General features: G+C 36.0%; 1 protein-coding gene across 5 annotated transcripts in view; it reads right to left on the bottom strand.

Annotated features, from left to right (window-relative positions):
* The window catches only part of TENM1 (teneurin transmembrane protein 1), a 662,362-nt gene that overhangs the window by 226,063 nt on the left and 418,532 nt on the right, over positions 1-17,767 (bottom strand). For all 5 annotated transcript variants that reach the window (XM_069868106.1, XM_069868109.1, XM_069868108.1 and 2 more), the window contains one exon: positions 8,267-8,545. In XM_069868106.1, the coding sequence (XP_069724207.1) occupies positions 8,267-8,483 (217 nt within the window). In that variant the 5' untranslated portion in view covers positions 8,484-8,545. The remainder of the gene's footprint in view (positions 1-8,266; positions 8,546-17,767) is intronic.

The raw sequence follows: 17,767 nt of genomic DNA, 5'->3' as shown, positions 1-17,767 counted from the left end.
ATAGCCAACAATTAATTTCAAACATTAAGTAATCGCTACTACAGTATCAGCTTAAATTGATGTCACACCTATAAACATAATTCTCACTGATGCCAGGAAGAACTGTATCCCTAAAATCAACAGCTCAATTAATCCTTTGAGAATCTGTATGCAAACCAAACCAACCAAATAAATACTACAAATATTTCCTTTCCAAAACCACTAATTATACACTTCTGACAAAACACTGCTCAAGGTTATGTATTCACACGTTACAATACATAATTTGTAGCATGCTTTTTTATTGTCAAAACCAGACAGATTATTTTCTGATTTACAGTAGCATGACTAGTGAAGTCAAAGAACCGACTACATACAGAATTGGTAATAAACACAGACCTGTGTTTTTGATATTTTTATCCATAAGCAGAAACAGAAAATTGATTTTCCCCTGTATCTTCACAGAAAGGTTCTACAGAAAAAAAAACCAGTTTTAATCCAAAATCCAAAACTGCATGTCAGATAGTTTCTCTTAAGACTAAAAAATCCAAACATATCAAAATGAATACATTGACTTATCTTAAAAAAATTATCACTGGAAAATGAATTTTTAAGATCATTAAAACCTCTGAAGTATCTTAGAAAATTCCTCAAGATAAGTTTAAACATTGAGGGAGTAACAAAAACCATCAAGCAGCATATCAAAATACCATTTTGCCATAATGCATTCCTGAATAAAGATGCCTAAGTTCATATATTCAGAGTTAGCTTTACCTGTAGAAGTAGCATTGAAAGCCTTACCTGTGCTAATACTTTGTCCTTCATCACAGATATAAGTTGTGTGTTCTGACATTGAACTGTGTTGTGTTCAATAAGATCATGCAAACAGACACTCCATTAACTTTATTACTCTTTTTCTCATTTTACTTTAGAACTCACTAAATATTATTGAATATTGAACTGCCTCAGAGAAGTTGGATACAGAGAGGAGAAAATAAATATATTTAAAGGAACAAAGATACACTTATGTGATGGCAGTCACAATGGCAGTAGGAATGCTGTCAATGCAGACAGGTACTGTGTGTTTATCCTTATTTTTACAATAGGTAACATTCAAGATGGTCATCCAAGATATGCTCCATGAATGAAGATTTATCCAGAACAGGCAAATAATTTCCTTTTTTTCCTTTCTCAACTGAAATATAAGGATTTTTTCATAACATGCCTTTCTCTTAATGAATTCTGTATTTCCTTCCAGAGATCCAAAGATAAAAGAATTTTGCAGTCTGTCCCCAAGTACACAATGAGAAAAGGAACCACAGTGAGAGGAAATTACCAACACATTTTCCAAGCAGCACAGGGGAATACCTCTGGGGGCAATTTTTCGACAATATTTCTAATATTTAACTCTATTTAAACTCTTAGTAACTGACCCCAATTGCAAACCCCCAAACCTATTAAAAGCTAGAGTGCATGTGCACACATTTCTGATTTCTGCATTTCCATACGTACAACAAAATCTCAGAAATAAAAAAGTCTGGCTGTTTTCCTGGTGCTGACAGCAGGGAGATCCAGATAACAGCTAACGGTGCTAACAGCAGGGAGATCCAGATTCTGCTCCCCTCCCAGGTATGCAGAAGGAGTATTTTTGGCACTTCAGCCTCAGACTTGTCCCGCTTCCAGGGGCGACGGGCAGCAGAACCTGCTGCTGCTTCCCTTTAGCTAATAACAGCTTCCCCTACAGCTCTCTGTTGGCTGTAAAGCATGGGAACAGTTCTGGCTCACGGGATTGGGGTTTCCTTGGGAGTTCAAAAATCACATGTGAAGATATGCATCTTATATTGAGTGAAGTCAAAGGCAACACTGAATCTAGCTTTTCAGATACTACTGCTCTCAGTTAGAAAAAAACCCCTAGGGTTTCTGTGACAGCCTGTTTCAGAGTACAATATTTAATACAGTCCAGTTGCTAATGTTTTCTTACAGATGCAGCTCTTATAGAAGTTATGAATTCCACCACATTAATACTGAATAAAGCATTTTATTCAGTCTTTCAAAAACTCTACAAAAATTGACATTTATGTCTCATTAGTACCTGCACCAATATTATCATTTCAATTCACTGGCTTCATAATCTGTTGACAATTTTCACAGCAATTGTTTATATTTTGATATGTGACATTTCTAGGTCCTCAGACTATTTTTCCTGAGGTTAGAGCTGGAAGCGACTATATCAACCTTACTCAATATTCATTGTTCTGTTATAGAACTGGTGCTTGGAGGTGGTGGTGCTGAAAGAATCAGTCTGCTGCTGTTAAACATTACTTTGTTCCTCCCACGTTGTTTTTTTCCATCTGAGCTAAAGATACTTTATCTACTTGCAAAGCATTCCTAATGAGCGACAGTCAGCAGGAAACTGATTTTTGAGTTGCTTCCAATAAAACTGAAACTTTGAAAGAACCTTAGATTTTAAATCATATTCACACTTTATTTCACATAAATACCAACAGAACTAAGTTTAAAAGTATTTGAGTCTCATGCTCAAAAAAACCCTCTAATTCAACCTCTAAATGAGTTATGATACATACACCCTGCTGTTCAGCCAGACACATAGCAATGTCATCAACTCACTGAGCTACTTCTTGACAGTTCTTTATATCAGGAGGTACAAAATCTTCTGACAGATACCTAATTGAGAAACCCTGAAAAGAAATGTTACTGTATTTCAGCATCTGCTCTACAAATGAAGATAAACAAACCAGATCTCTAGTTTCAGAAAATAAGACAGGTTTTCTTTGTTTCAAAAAGTGTGACATCAAAGACACAGCAAGAGTATTTATATTCAAATGACTTATAGGACAAGTGCAGAACCATTCACCAGTTCCCACATATTTGCTTCGTTGCTCTGTCCTGATGTTTGTTCATACCGTGGTTTTAACTTAGGACAGATCTTGGGCATTTTAAATGTTATAGGGAGAAGCTCTATTAATATAGCAAGAACATTTTGCAAGTACAATTTCAAGCTTTGACTGAGTTCGAAAACATATTAACTCAAAAATTTAAGCCTCTGCTGTAGAGACAGTCCATTAGCATAGGGCACAGGTTGCTGTAAGGACTGTCGTATCTCAATTTCTGTTATGCTGACTGGGTTATTTTCCCTGTCTCACTTCTACTTCTATGATTTGTGGCATTTTACACCATGGAAAAATGGAGATTCAGAGAAGAGAATGGAAATTAGGATAGTCGCTTGCATTTGTACTCTGATAATGCATTGTTAAGCTTGTGTAACATTTGAAGAATGCTTTTTTTTATTCCTTGGATGAGATTTGTTAGCAGGGGACTGGAAATGCAGTGATCCTCCTCTAATGTATTTCCATTCTGAATAGGTTCTTTTCTTACTTTTCCCCTCTCTGAGATATTCACTTTTCAAATCAAAAGCATTACTTAGGAGAATGAAACTATTTTTGATTATAGAAGGCATTTTTTTCACCGAGATGATGGCAGATATTATAAGATTGGAAGCAGCATTGCAAGAATGGTGACAGCAGGTTAGAGGCTTTTGTAACATAGTTGTGATCTAGGAAAGGGAGCACCCACTTCAGCCTCGTGGGAAAGAGTCTCTTAGCACATTTAGTTTGCTCGTGTGTTTTGATTTGATGAGTGGAAGGAAAAGCAGTCCCTCTGTGAGATTTTAAATGAAGCCAGAAACGTACAGTTTCCTCACCCCAGTTATTCCAAGGAGAGACATTTCCAATTACCTAGCGAATCAAGAAAGAATATCCAGAGGGGGCTGAATCTAAGTGCAGCTTTTCCTTTCGTTAGAGTTTGAAGATACTCCCCATATCGAGGAGAAGGCTGCAGCCCAGGAAGCCATGGGGAACGGCGCATCCCACTGTTTCTCTCTGGCAGACAGTATCATCACCATGACTAAAATAACACCAGCCAAACGAAGCACAGCACAGCATATCAGGAATCCCTATTTCTGCAAGGGAATACAAGAGGAGAAAATGCACTAAAGCTTTAGGAATACAGAGTCTTTTACCCTGCCTCACTTGTCAATTTTTTTGGACAACATGAAGCTCATAAACACTCAGGCCAGATGGTGTAACAAACAGGAGCAGGACATGGAGCTTATTAGCCACTGCTTCCTTCCATCAGTATACGGCCCAGAAATCTGAAGGACCTTTAAATTACCCTCTACTGAAAGCCGAGTATCTTTTAAGAGACAGTATGAGGGAAATATCGTGTACCTTTACACAGATATCATTCCTTCACTATGCTTCAAGTCCCCTCTCTGAAGTATGCGGGTATAAAACATTCTTAATTAAGTGCTCAGATGATTTTTTTTTTTAAATTGGCAAAACGATGTTGTAGAGAGAATTAAAAGTCTAAAATTTAAATGTCTGGCATTTGCAAACAAGTGAAAAAAGATTGCAACAACACAAAATACCTCAATAGTTTTGATACAAGCCCTATCTTGGAATAGTATGTTACCTGAAGCCTTCTGTTATTTTTGTATTTTCTTAAACAATTCCAAGAGAAGTGCTTGTAAAATGAATTGGTTTCCTTTGTAATCAGCCTGTTCCTATCTTCCTCTTCCAGTACTCAGAAAAACTTCAATTCCACTGCGCTACAATCACCTTCCGTAACATCTCAATATGCAGCTCTACACAAATTATACAGCTTAAAGGTTAAAAAAAATTCCACCTTTCCTTAGCCCACAAATCTCATCATAAAGAAAACATGGGGAACAAGACAAGCAAATAACTACCCAGCTGAAGAGTTCAAAACTGTCACATTTCTAAAAGCCTACATAGCAGTAGTTCTTTTAAGACAGACGTTTTATTTACATTTTACATTTTCCCTTGTCCTTCTCAAAACTAATGATCCCCCCTTTCAGACGCAAACATAAAAATGCATTTTACTGTGTCCTGTTTATTGTTCAACAAACAGCCATTATAATATTCTTTATTTTGATAGTCTTTACCAATGAATATTACTGGCAAAGGCTCCAAAATATGCAGGTAGCAGGGAAGAGCTATATTGAACTGTTCTACCCTGTTGCGTTGATCGTCAGGTTAGCACTGATAGTATTAAAACTCTACTTTCTTAATGTCAACAAGAGTTTGGGCATGCCCTCTGATAAAATTTTCCCCTTCATTTACTGCTCTTTGTGGAAGTTTGAAAGCATAGTCCTAAATTCACCCAGATAAGTGCTCCAAATCTCTATTAAAATGATGAAAATCACAGCTACTCCGTTAGCATCAATTTCCTCCAGGAAAGCTCACAAGACCACAGACTTGTGGTACATTACAGTATTATTCTAGTGTTGTATATAACAGACTAAGGGGAGAAGCTAATAGAGGTTGGCTTATTTACCTTTACACGTCATTTAAAAACACAGTAATTGAAACCAAGAGCATATGCTATACAGAGCCCAAAGTCAGCTCTCCACAGCCCTCGTGCAGACAGAAAGCAGACCTGTTGCCCTGAATGGATTTACACAATGCTGAAATCAGAGGTGAATATGGCTATGAGGTAAAAAGCTTTTGCTACTTCACAGATGACAAAGAAACCACCATGACATTTTCCTGACAGGACAATTTCCTACCACTGCTTGTCAGCATGCCTTGTATTTATGTCTCTGGTGATAAGTGAAACTGGATTTGACTGGTCATATGATGTTAAGAGTAGCATGTATTTAAATCTTGCTTCCTGGTAAGCTTAAATTTGCTGAACTTTAAAGCAGAGCAAAACACACCACTAATTTCTGCACTCTAGATGTATTTTTTCCATTCTAAGGAGAGAAAGTGCTTTTTAGCACTGGAGTATTTCTACTGCCTACTTATCCCTCACCAGAGTTAGAGCATAATGGAGGGCAGAGAAGAGAATGGGGTGGCAACAGTGGTAAGCTAAAAAAGTCAAGGATGAAACAGGAGTGGCCTTAGGATGATGAGCGCAGCTTTCTCACCTTGTGACCCAAGCCTCTTCACACAGCCAGTGAAGGTCATTCAAAGAAGATTTTGAACATTTAGCTGGATCTGTTTACCTATTGCTCTCGCAGACAATTTTATATACCTCCTCTATCAAACATATTACCAATCTTCAGCTTTTGTTCTACAATAAAGTGTTACTTACTTCTTAGGCTAAAAGCAGAAAAGGTCAGTTCGTTGTGAAGCACTGTAAACCATAATTTTCTGGAATATTGGTAATGCTGATTTTTCACGTAGATTTACCAGAATATATTTGTTGTTGGGTTCTCCTGATAGGAATAACTCCAGTTTGCCTTGCATATAATGCAGTTCAATATATTTATCTTGCCAGGAAATACATGTTTGGCTAACCAGAAATTTACCACCATATGCTTATATTGTTAACGATCCATAAACTTTATCATACCAATGACACAATCCTAGATGCTGATCCTATCAGGAATTCATTCCTCTAAACTAGTGTTTTCTACAAATTCATAATTAACCTAAAAGCCATAAAATCTTCTTTGTAATGCCAATATTTGTAAAGCATATCTCCCTTCATATTTATTCCAGTGGAAACAGAGAAAACTGTGGAAGAAAGCAGTTTTGATCATGTAAACACGTCACAAATAAGATACAAGTGCAATCTATGTATGGTACAACTACAAGAACATTTCTCCTCACAGCCTGGTCTATCAAGGAGTTTCCTAGCAAGAACAACATTTCTGATTACTTCTGCCAAATCTACCCCATCTCTTTTAAGTACAAAACACTGTTTACCAATTCTTCCAACCATTAATTTACTATGTTTGCCAACAGCCCCAAACTATATGATGATTGATCTGCCAGGAATTTAATCCAGAGGATCTTGCCAGGATGAGACATTGCAGATTTACATATCTTCAGATAAACAGGAGTTTGAATATTCCAGTGACTAAGAAAATGCATTTTAGGATATATACATTATGCAATTAGCAGTGACCCTTCAGGAGTCAATGACTTTGTCAAGAAAGTTTTGTATCTGCTCACTTTGAGTTATCAGGCCAGTAAAACAGCTCAGCTTGAAAGAGTCCGTGGTGTTATTAGTTAAATAAACAAGTTTTTGATGCAAATAACTCCAGAGACACTATTTATCTTGCAATGGATTTTCCATGAGGGACACCTGTAGTAGACCTAAAGATTAACATCCAGAAATCAGTGCTTAATCAATAAATTAATTCTGTACTTAGTGTTTGGTGTTTTGTTTCTTTCATATATCTATCTATAAGGTGTGTGAAAACCAACCAATAAATCAATCCTCTTTGAAGTGAAAGATTTGAGATACAATTTCTGAAATTGTAAGGAGTACAAAAATATTGAAGAGCTCTATATTTGGGTATTGATTTCAACTTTAAAACAAAAACTTTTGTAATGTGCAAGATCGCATGGCCTTTCAAACAAAACTTTGATACAAAAAGTGTTTCATAGAATACTTAGCAGTGCTATGAAATTCTGTAAGATATGTTTGAGTGTTGGGAAAATGTTTCCTTTCAGTTCCTGCCACGTACAATTCTTACTTATAAAGATTGTCTATATAAGCAAACACATAAATACCCACACATAATGATTCTACATAAACTCAGATTTCAATTGAAACTCTTCATAAAAATAAATCCTCAGCATGGATGGTAGTCAAATTGCTTGTAACAAAACCTTCACAGAAATTGCTGATATACCAGTATTTTAGGCAACAAACCACTTCTTACTCTGAAGCTATTCACTAAATTCAGATGACTGCTCAGTTTTTTTTTTAATAACCTACAATGCTTAAGTAGGAAATATAAATTCTTCCAGCTTCCATAAACATCTAAATTGGTGATTCTTCTCACAAAACTAATGACATCAGTACAGATACTCCTACGCTTGTTTCTGTTGGAAGCTTCTCTTTATTAATTTTTTTATTCTGCAACAATTCAGAATTCAAAACTGAATAGACTTTTTTCTGGTATTGATTGAGCAACTACCAAGAGTCACCAAGAACCCTCAAGCTTTCAGGCCCCATACTGTGAAATTTAATATCCTGTCTATAGCTATTATGTGATGGTCTCCAGAAAACCAGTCAGTCAATCATGCTAGAAAAGGAATTTTAATTCCAAAAAAAAAAAAGTTCCTAAATTTCTGATATTATGGTGTGGTTAAAAATAGTATAAAACTGCAATGTCTCTTCAAGCCTTTGAAAACAAAACGTTTGCTTGTCTGCCGACAACATGATATTGTTTAGTAGTAAGTAATCAGAAAGTAATAACCATAATTAGTAGAGAAAATAAACAATTTACCTTGCGTGGACTGGTCAATGTTTTTTCTTTTTCTGCTATGACTGTTATAGTTAAGTCTTAGCTCTTGGCTATATTCATTGAGCGTTTCTCTTGAGTCATAAGATTGCCTTTGCTTTCCCCCATCTTCGCTTTCATCTGAAGAACTTGTGTAAGTTAGATCCACTTCATGTTTAACTTTTGACAGTGGCTGGTAGGGCTTGCAGTCCATCTGCTCCATCTCTGATTAAATAGGCTCACAGTCATGAAAACAAGCAATTGGAACTTCTTAAGGAAATAGTCCTGAGGGGGGAAAAAAAATAAATAAATCCATTTCAGATATCACAAAGACCCAATTTTATCTTTAGTTGATATAAAACAATTAAATTGTATTAATATCACTATAATCCAGGAAAGAATCTAAATATGCCTTCTTTTATTGTTTTACTTTTTAAAATCTGAATTAAAATAACAGCAACTTGAAGATAAAAAAAAAAACAAACCCAAATCTCAAGCACTACCCCCTTTAAACAAGCAACAACTGTACCTAATGCACAAAACACATTACAAGAACTTCTATTTTGTATTAAAGCTAAGATGGAACAGTTACTGTTTCTCTAAAGGGATGCATAGTCATCTTATACAAAAAGAAAATTTTCTGTCTTTTAAAATACAAAGACTAAAAAATACAAAGTTCACTCTTTTGAAGTATTTTGCTGTGAATTAAATTATATTTAATAAAGAACAAGAGATTTTACACTTTGGAAAACCACGAGGCTTAGTAAAAATAGAACTACACCACACAGTTACTCTACGGTTCAGAAATGGACATTTTCCTTTTAAACTGCATGGACATTTCAATAGAAAGAGCCTTCCACCCTGCAGTACAGCCTCCACTTTTTCCTCTGCATCTCCTGCCTAAACTTATACCCATCCTCAATGAAGCCTTGCAAATTGCAGGTTGCAGTTTCGTATATCATTAAAATGATGTTCAAATTCAGTATCATTAAAACTAAGCGGTTAGAGCTGCACGTGTAACTGGTGCACTTGTCCTGTAACCTTGCCTTAATGAAGTTGATTCCATCACTAATTTTAAGGTGAACTCTGTGTTGGAATAACAGGGGCTATAAGGCATAGCTTTACAGCAACATGGCTCACGCACAAGGAGCTCTGTTGAAATAAATTTGAGGAGTTTGAGTTTTTTTAGATTAACAAATTCTATTAACATAGAAAAAGACTGTAACCGAAAAAAAAGGCAGCCATAAATATTATTGCTAGAAGACCAAAACCAGAAGTTAAAAGAGATTTTGCTTAATTAAAAAGCAATTGCTCACAGTTTCTTCATGATTTTTAGGTCATCTGCAAAAGGAAGTTAAGTGATAGCCACTTTGATATCATCCCATTTCTCACCTGCAACAAGGACTTTTAACCCCGTATTTTGCCAGCTGTGAGCACACAATATGAATCTTTAAAAGAAACCACAAAAAAAAGTGAAAACACATAAAAGGGAAACATAACCCCCCCCACGGAAACCACTTCTTATTAGAGGCCTACAGAGATTAGTTTAACTTCTGAAATTGTGTCTGAATGTTTGAGAGACAACTGATGGTAGCTGTCACTGTGTTCCCTCCAGAGACAGAGTGGAAAAGGACCAACCTCCTGAGCAAGAGTGGGAAACACCAAGCACAGTGTGAAGAGAGAATAAAGCTTCTAATACAGTAACAGAAGAAGAAAGTCCAGGCTCATAGAACTCTTGGAGGGATGGCAGAAAGGGAGATAGACCACGACCACAGAAGCAGCAGGGTACAGTGATGCCTCCCCTTCCCTACAATTCAGCACTCTATCTGGAGAAAGACATTTCAAGTCTTTGCTTGAAACACAACATCTCAGGGAGTCTAATCCAATCATTTAACCTGAAATGGAACAGCTCTTCAGAAACAAATAGCACTTGGATAAAGAGTTCTAGCTTTTCTTTTCCTTTTTTTAAATGCAGTTCACATCTCCTACTAAATAAAGTGGGCTTGATAGTACCCAAGTCAATAAACACTCTTCAAATAGAGAGAGAACTAAAAAGACAAACTAAGGAGCTGCCAGACTGCCGGAGACCAAGGCCATCTGACAAGTGTGTCATGGGGCTTCAGCAAGGAACACCAGTTTCTGTGGCCTGGATTGACTGCACTGTATCAAGTTGGTGTTAAAACACTTCTGTAGACAAGTTACTAAGAAGCACTATTTGCTTCTCAAAAGCTATTTACCTACATAATTTGCCTATTATTGCCTCAGAAGTTTAGTACTTATTTATGAGTTGCTTTAATAGTCTGGCACATGCACGTGAAGCCACAGCTTAGCTTTTCTCAGCAGAACATTGTCCACCAAGGCACTTCGACACCAGGCACTAACACTTCCCGTCTTCAGAGCATGAAGCGCAAGACCAGGGAGCCTTTTGCACAGGAAAGATGCAGACACAGCTGCAATGTAGATAGATTTGGAGTTGCCTACTCATTCACTGCCTGAAGGAAGAAAATCTTTGGCACAGGTGGTTAACTCCTCCTTTCCCACCCCAACCCAATTTTACCAGCTAAAACACAGCGGTGCTAATGGCTCACAGAAGGGCTGGGCATGGGCTACAGTAAACAGACTTCCTTTCACACACAGACTAAACTTGTGCCTAGGGCATTAATGTCTCATAAATCCACAACTACCTGGCCTGATAAGAAGGCAGGTGATAAATCAGTTGCAATAACTGGAAAAATACTTCAGAAAATTTTCCATCAAAAAATGCTTTTATGATTCAGGAACACATGATAAAAAACAGATCAAATCCTCAAGCCTTTCTACTACGATGAGAGAGTCAGTTAAATTTAATGAATGATGGTATGTTACAATAACTAGAACATAAACACTGGCAATCGAGTCCTTTAACCTTATTTCATATTTTGTTTGGAAAAAGACAACACACTAAGCAACTCAAAATGCTGGAATATAAAGAAAGGGCAGGAGTATAAAGCACACTGCTGGGATGTTTACACAGGTTTCTTGAAATAACTGGCCTTCAAGTAACTAAACAAAATACATAGCCGATCAATATCAAGTTGACCTTGTAAGCAAACTGATAAAGTCTTATAAAAGCTTACAGTTCCTATTAAAGACCTTTGTGCAAGTGTCTTAATGCTCTCCTCCTCATGACAAATAGCACCTTTCTGACCTTTCCATCACTGTTCTGTCATTGAAAGGTTACAACAAATATTTTATAAAATATTTTATAAAATACTATGTTTATCATACAAACAAATACATGAAATATATATATAGACCCTGAATGCCAAGTAATTCTCAACCATATTTTAAAACAGATATCATATATAGTTTACAGTTAAGATTTACAGAAGAATACATAACTAATCATTTGGCTTCACAACGAAAATCTTTCAAATTAAAAAAAAGTCAAAAAGCTCTATTAGATGGGAAAACACCACGTTATAACTAATGGGATTAATATAGATAGGTATATGGCTTTATATTTTTAATATATGATTTATGCAACTTTCTAAATTCATGTTGTGCATGTTATCAGAAACCATTTACATATTTTGCTTGCATCAAAACCCTCTTACATCAACCGCCTAACTTTCATTTTCTATTTAGATCAGAATCCTACATGCTCTGAAGCTCAATAACATTAAGATAACCACGGCTTATGAGAAAGCCTGTGATGAGGCTTCTTGCAGTGCACATACTAATCAATAGGTATTTTATAAGAAAACTCACTATATGCATTTATACTGCAGCGGCTCTGTTCTCAAATATAGTGATGCCACAGAGGTCATGTTACTTTAATAGTGCTTTGTATAAATTCTTATCAGGCTGCTCTGATATGGTGCCCATTTAATGAGCAGATTTCCATTCTGAATACCCGCTGTCAACCCCATGAAACTAGCAGTGACATACCCAGGTGGGTTATCAGTAAGTCCAGATTTATTTAGAGAGGTCAGGATGTGGAGGATAATAAGCATCACGTAGCTGAACATGGTCTTCTAGAAGAATCCAAGAGTGAATACATGAAGAACTGCAAACATTTTTGACCTCAACTAAGCTTTATGTCCAACAGCCAGATATTCCAAACTACAATTGCAGTTTTGATGCTAAAAATATAACCAAGAAACATTCCTTGTTTGCATATATTCAAAACCTAATTCAGAAGGCAGCCTCCTGTGATTCCATTTTTCATTCTCAGAAGGGGTCATTCAACCACCTACAAATCCCAGCTCCACATTTGCTCATTTCCTCCCGTATTTTCTTTTAAACTTCAACATATGCCCTACCTGAAAGCTACCATTTGCTTATTAACTTTTCAGACCACTGGTTTCTGAAAATGAACTACTAAGCAAGTATTTCAGCTCTGGATTGCTGAAGGCAAAAAGAATAGTATTTTTATTCTGCAAGTCTACTCTGAAACACAAAACTGTAAATATGAAAGGCAAAACAAAGGCAATCCTTTAAACCTTTGAGAAATGCAATATCAAGGAAAAAAATGGAAAAAATCTTCTGACCTTGTACATACAATTCAAAACTATATCCCTCAAATGTTTGTTTAGCTATTATAAACAAAGGAAGCCCTTATGTCATCCTTAAAGTGCTCTGTTTTACAGAACAGTTGCAGGCATTGAGAAACATAACAGCTAAAACAGCTGAGAAGCAGTGCAACAGGAACAAATTATGTTTCTAGATGATGCACGGAATTAGATAGGACTACAAGATTCTGGGAAGTCTGATTTATCTGCAGGATGGAAGCAGACAATACTTGCCAATGGAAAGAAAAAAATCATACTAAAATCAAGAAAGAGTGAATGAAAGCATCCCTAGAAGACTGATTGAAGAAACCGAGAATTTTTAAAACACACGTAGTATCCAAAATCACATGAACATTTTCTGTGGATCATCATAAAACATCAACACATTGAAAGATGTTTGTAGATGACATAATGAAGTGTGGATCACCAGGTTCAACATGCCCATTATTTCTCTGTGTATGAGCAAGACTATGAAATATTGAGACATTGTATTATTCCTGCAAGTGGAATACATGGTACTCCTTAAAGAACAGATGTACAGAAAAAAGAAAACAATGTGAGAATATGTTTTTCTGTATTTCTTTTTAAACGAGACATGTAAATGCAAAATGCAGTTTTCAGGCTTGTACCATAGATTTAACACACTGCCTAGAAGATTTGCTGGTTTAATCTATGGATGGATTACACTTGCCCATACATTTATATCCGTCATTGTGATAGAGGCAAGTTGAATAAGGTTCATTTTCGCATTTAATGATCTTCATTTAAAATTACTCAGTCTAATTTCATTCAAGTTAACAAAGTAATTCAAAGTGTTGCACATTTTATCCAAAGTTGCAGAGAGAAGCCACTGAAGAACAAAATTGTAAAGGAAGTCAGATTGTTGCAGTATTTTGTGACATATGGCAAGACTGAAAGTGAACTGAAAAACATACGTTATGTCAGCTACTCAACTGTGATACAGAATTCTTGGCCAACATGTGCCCTTCACTTTACTTGGAGAATTGCCACTGGCAGTAGGAAAAAAAAAAAAAAATCACTCAGCTCCTTAATGTTTGCTTCTGGAAACCCATCATTTGATGTTAGTGAGCGTAAGCAATGGAGGTTCAAGCAAAAAGATCAAGCTCTGTTGCTGGGAGACAAACATCCAAGATTCAGAGTGATAGTTCCTGAATAGGTTCAGAATATCTCCTGAACTCTAAGTCTTTCTGAAGAACTGTGTTTTAGGAAACAATTCCTGGTTATATTGCAGGATAACTCCTGGTATGAACTTGTAATTTCAAATAAAGAAAACAAAGTGAAAAGCATCCCAATATCTCAACACCTCAACTAGGAATCCTGCAGAACATGAAAAATTCTGGTCTTAGGGAAAACTAACCAAGTGCTTGGCAGATTGGATGAACACATGGGTGAATCACCAAATGCCGTTGCAATTTAATTCCTAACTGTATGGCAGGGACAATATACTGAAAGAGGTAAAGGAAGTTTGGCCTATATAAGAGCATAGGTCAAGAATCCAGTATCAATATTCATATATCGATCTCTCTGAAGTTGTGTTTTACTCCAGGGAGGGTGCATGGTCAAATCTGTATTTTTGTAGTAAAAGACAGCATAAGAAGAGAAGAGATCTGAAAAAAGGGATGTTCCTCTTTATATTCAAGTATGTCTGTGACAACTAAGCTCCCTCCCATTGTACAGGATGTTTCCAATATATAGTACGTGCTTCTTTCTACTAAACACATCCACATGAAGCATTAAAATGCTTGTCAGTGGAACCTCAGGTTGCTGACATGTAGCAAGTATTGTATTCATTTATATGTGAGAAGAAAACAGAATTGTTCTTTGGCTATTTGTCGATAATGCCATGAAATTGAGATAATTATTGCTATGTCTCTTTTTCAGTAGTGTGCTTAATTAAGAAGATCCAGTAAGACCTAATTAGCAACAATATAGTTTTTAAATCCAATTTAGTAGCTCAAAGATTACAAAAATTGAAAATAACATGTTCCACTTAGATATTATTAATTTTTTGAGATAACAATTTAAATTTTGTAGTACAATAAGGTTGTCACGTGACAATGATATAAAACACATCAATACCATTAAAAAACAGTTCACTGAGAGTACGATGCCTTGATAAGAGTGTTTTTAAAAATATTCAACTGACAATTCTGTCTACATTTTCACTTTTCCTGTTTCTAATTAGAAGAAAAGAATAATTCTTCATTGAACAAACTAGACTTAATCACCAGGGTATCTATGAACTATCAAACCATAAGAACAAGTCTAAGTGCCATCATGCTTAATGAGACAGAAGATTGAATCAGTTGACATCACAGTGAAAAAAGTCACAAAAAGGGAATCTTCCTGGTAGATTTTTTTTTTCTTGGCATTATTCATATGTTTTCCTTCTCTTCTATAAGAAAGATACCACAAGATGTAGTAGGTCTCAGGGGGCCTTAAGAATTTTGTTTTCCACTTGCAAAACCAAAACCCACACCTAACAAAAGTCTCTGAAACAAAAAGCTGACACCACTCTCCATCTCCAGCTGAATATCACTAATGGGACATGTTGCCTTTAACATCATCAAAATCTCAAGAGCATTTGTCTATTCCTCAGTTTTGCTGTGGTTTGTTCATATTTAGATTAAGGACCTTTTTAGGGTCATTTATTTTTGCTACATTACAACTTCTAGGATTTCTAGAAGTAGCACTGATTCAGCAACATGTTTATTTTCAGTACAAGCTCAAAATATTACTGCACTTATAGTAAGCATATAATCGATAGCTTAATGACCTGTAAGTATATGAAGTATATATAACATATTTGTAAGGAAGTATATGATTCTGTGATCCTATATCAAGTATATCCATCTATTGATATATATCCTGTAGTTATATCAAGTATATATAACAAGATAACACAACAGTGTGTAAGAACTTTTATAATACCACCATTATTCACTACACATAGAAAGTGAACTTTTCAGTCTTTTCCTTAATACTTAGTTTTCTTAACTTTTGCTCTTCTAACTCTAGAAGAAGTACCATCAATTATTATGCAGTTTTGATATCACCTACTAAGCTAAAACTTAAAAAGCTTTTCAGGCATTTGAAGTACTTTTTGCAAGAAGACCTGACTACTGCCTGACCACAAGGCCAACATCTGCATCACCTTCATTTGAAGTTATCACTCAGGTTGCTATTTGTGTGCCTGACACCTTCATGCCTGAGAACAGATCTTACCATTCCTTTTCTTCTAGCTTTGATGTCTGTCAATGTATTCAGTGTCTTCAAGTGCCATTGTTCTGACAAGCGGACCGTCCCAATGGACTTGTACTATATACTGTGACTCCCAGAACTGCTATTATTTGAGCTAGTGTCAGATTGATTTTCTTTCTGTTCATGATAGTGCTATGATCTTGTAGGGTTGAAATTACTGCTGATTTATGCCTTGATGCAACCTCTCGAGAACTGGCTTGTATCAGCATGTCACCTATGAAAAGGTACATCTGAATCCTCAGAGATCTTTCTAGTTGAACCTTTGTTCTCATTTCAATAAAGAGTCCTTTGTAATGTTTGCTAGAAATTTCTCCTGCAAGTACCAAGAGTCTTCTGTAGTGCAAACTGGAAGTATATTAAACATTTAACCATTTTTACCAGTCTGTGGTAAATTTTTTACCTTGGCAGAAATTAATTGAAGTTCTCCATCCACAATGTTATGGTTCTCATAAATTGACTGTACCTTTTTCTTTAGCACTCCACAAAGACAGGGCAGGTTGTCAGGCACTAAAGAATGGGAATATTCCCTAGCTTTATGTCCAAAGTCTCACCTATATAAGGAAATGTAACAGATTAAAAACGTACAATTATGCCTCTAGTGTGTTTCTGGAATTATCTTTTATGCCAGGGCCATTTGGACTTTAGAACAGGAAATAAGTTAATCTATTGTTTAAGCATTATTTGCATATTCTGCCTATTAGAATCGCAGACAGTTTTTGCACTTTCATTACAAGTAGCCTACGTCTTTGCAAGCAATTTTCTCATAGAACATATGATCTCTTCTGCTAAAATACATTAACAGGTAGGCATTGATTTACATTTAAGTAACTTAACATGGTAAATTGCAATCAAAATCTGCTTGCCTGTTTTTTATATCAGCCTCCGAAATGTTAAGACTTTTTTCCCCCTGTTGGTAGAGCCGATTTAGGTCAGCTCACTATTTTATTTTCACGTATGTTTTCCCTCGTGGTGGAAGAGAGAAGACAGACATGGGGATCAGTCATGTTTGTTATGGCTTTATACAGGACTCGTCACATAGTGTCATACTAATATACAATTCCATACTAGGGAAAACTTCTTACGTAGATACAAAAATACCATATGAATACAGACAGAGGCCCAAAGTTGAACATGAGTTTGTGTAATTATGTATGAAAAAAACAAGAACTGCACTGAACGTGCACTGAGGTAGATGCAATTTTTGAAAAAACACCTTACCTCACTATAAAAAAAATTTCTACTAAAAATATTTCTTAGAAACAAGTGGTTGTTTTAATTAGTAATCCATTTATACATAAAAATCCTTCTCAGTAGGACCTCTCAGTGCTCCTAGACAGAATTAAATAAAAAACATTTCAATGAGGAGTTACTGACCAACTCTTGTTTGCCTGTGTCTTCTTCCAGTACAAGGGCTTCTGGTACAGCTACTGTCCTTTCTCTTAATTTAGGCATCACTGTCAACAGTAGTCTTCTCAAGAACACTACAGGAATGAGTGAAGCAGACAAATTTCTTTGAAACTGGTATTTTACAATACCCCATTTCAGTTCAAAAGCAGATGGGAGCTTGCTCCAATTGATTCTTCCCAGTAAACAAGAAAGAAGTGTTTAAGAAATCCTAGTTGCCTATGTAGGTGCTGCAAGGAAAACGAAACTTGAGAGATGTCAATAGCCT

This window comes from Phaenicophaeus curvirostris, chromosome 13, assembly GCF_032191515.1.
Source record: "Phaenicophaeus curvirostris isolate KB17595 chromosome 13, BPBGC_Pcur_1.0, whole genome shotgun sequence".
Lineage (NCBI taxonomy): Eukaryota > Metazoa > Chordata > Aves > Cuculiformes > Cuculidae > Phaenicophaeus > Phaenicophaeus curvirostris.
Note: the sequence above shows the minus strand (reverse complement) of the source record. Positions and strands in the feature narration are given on the sequence as shown.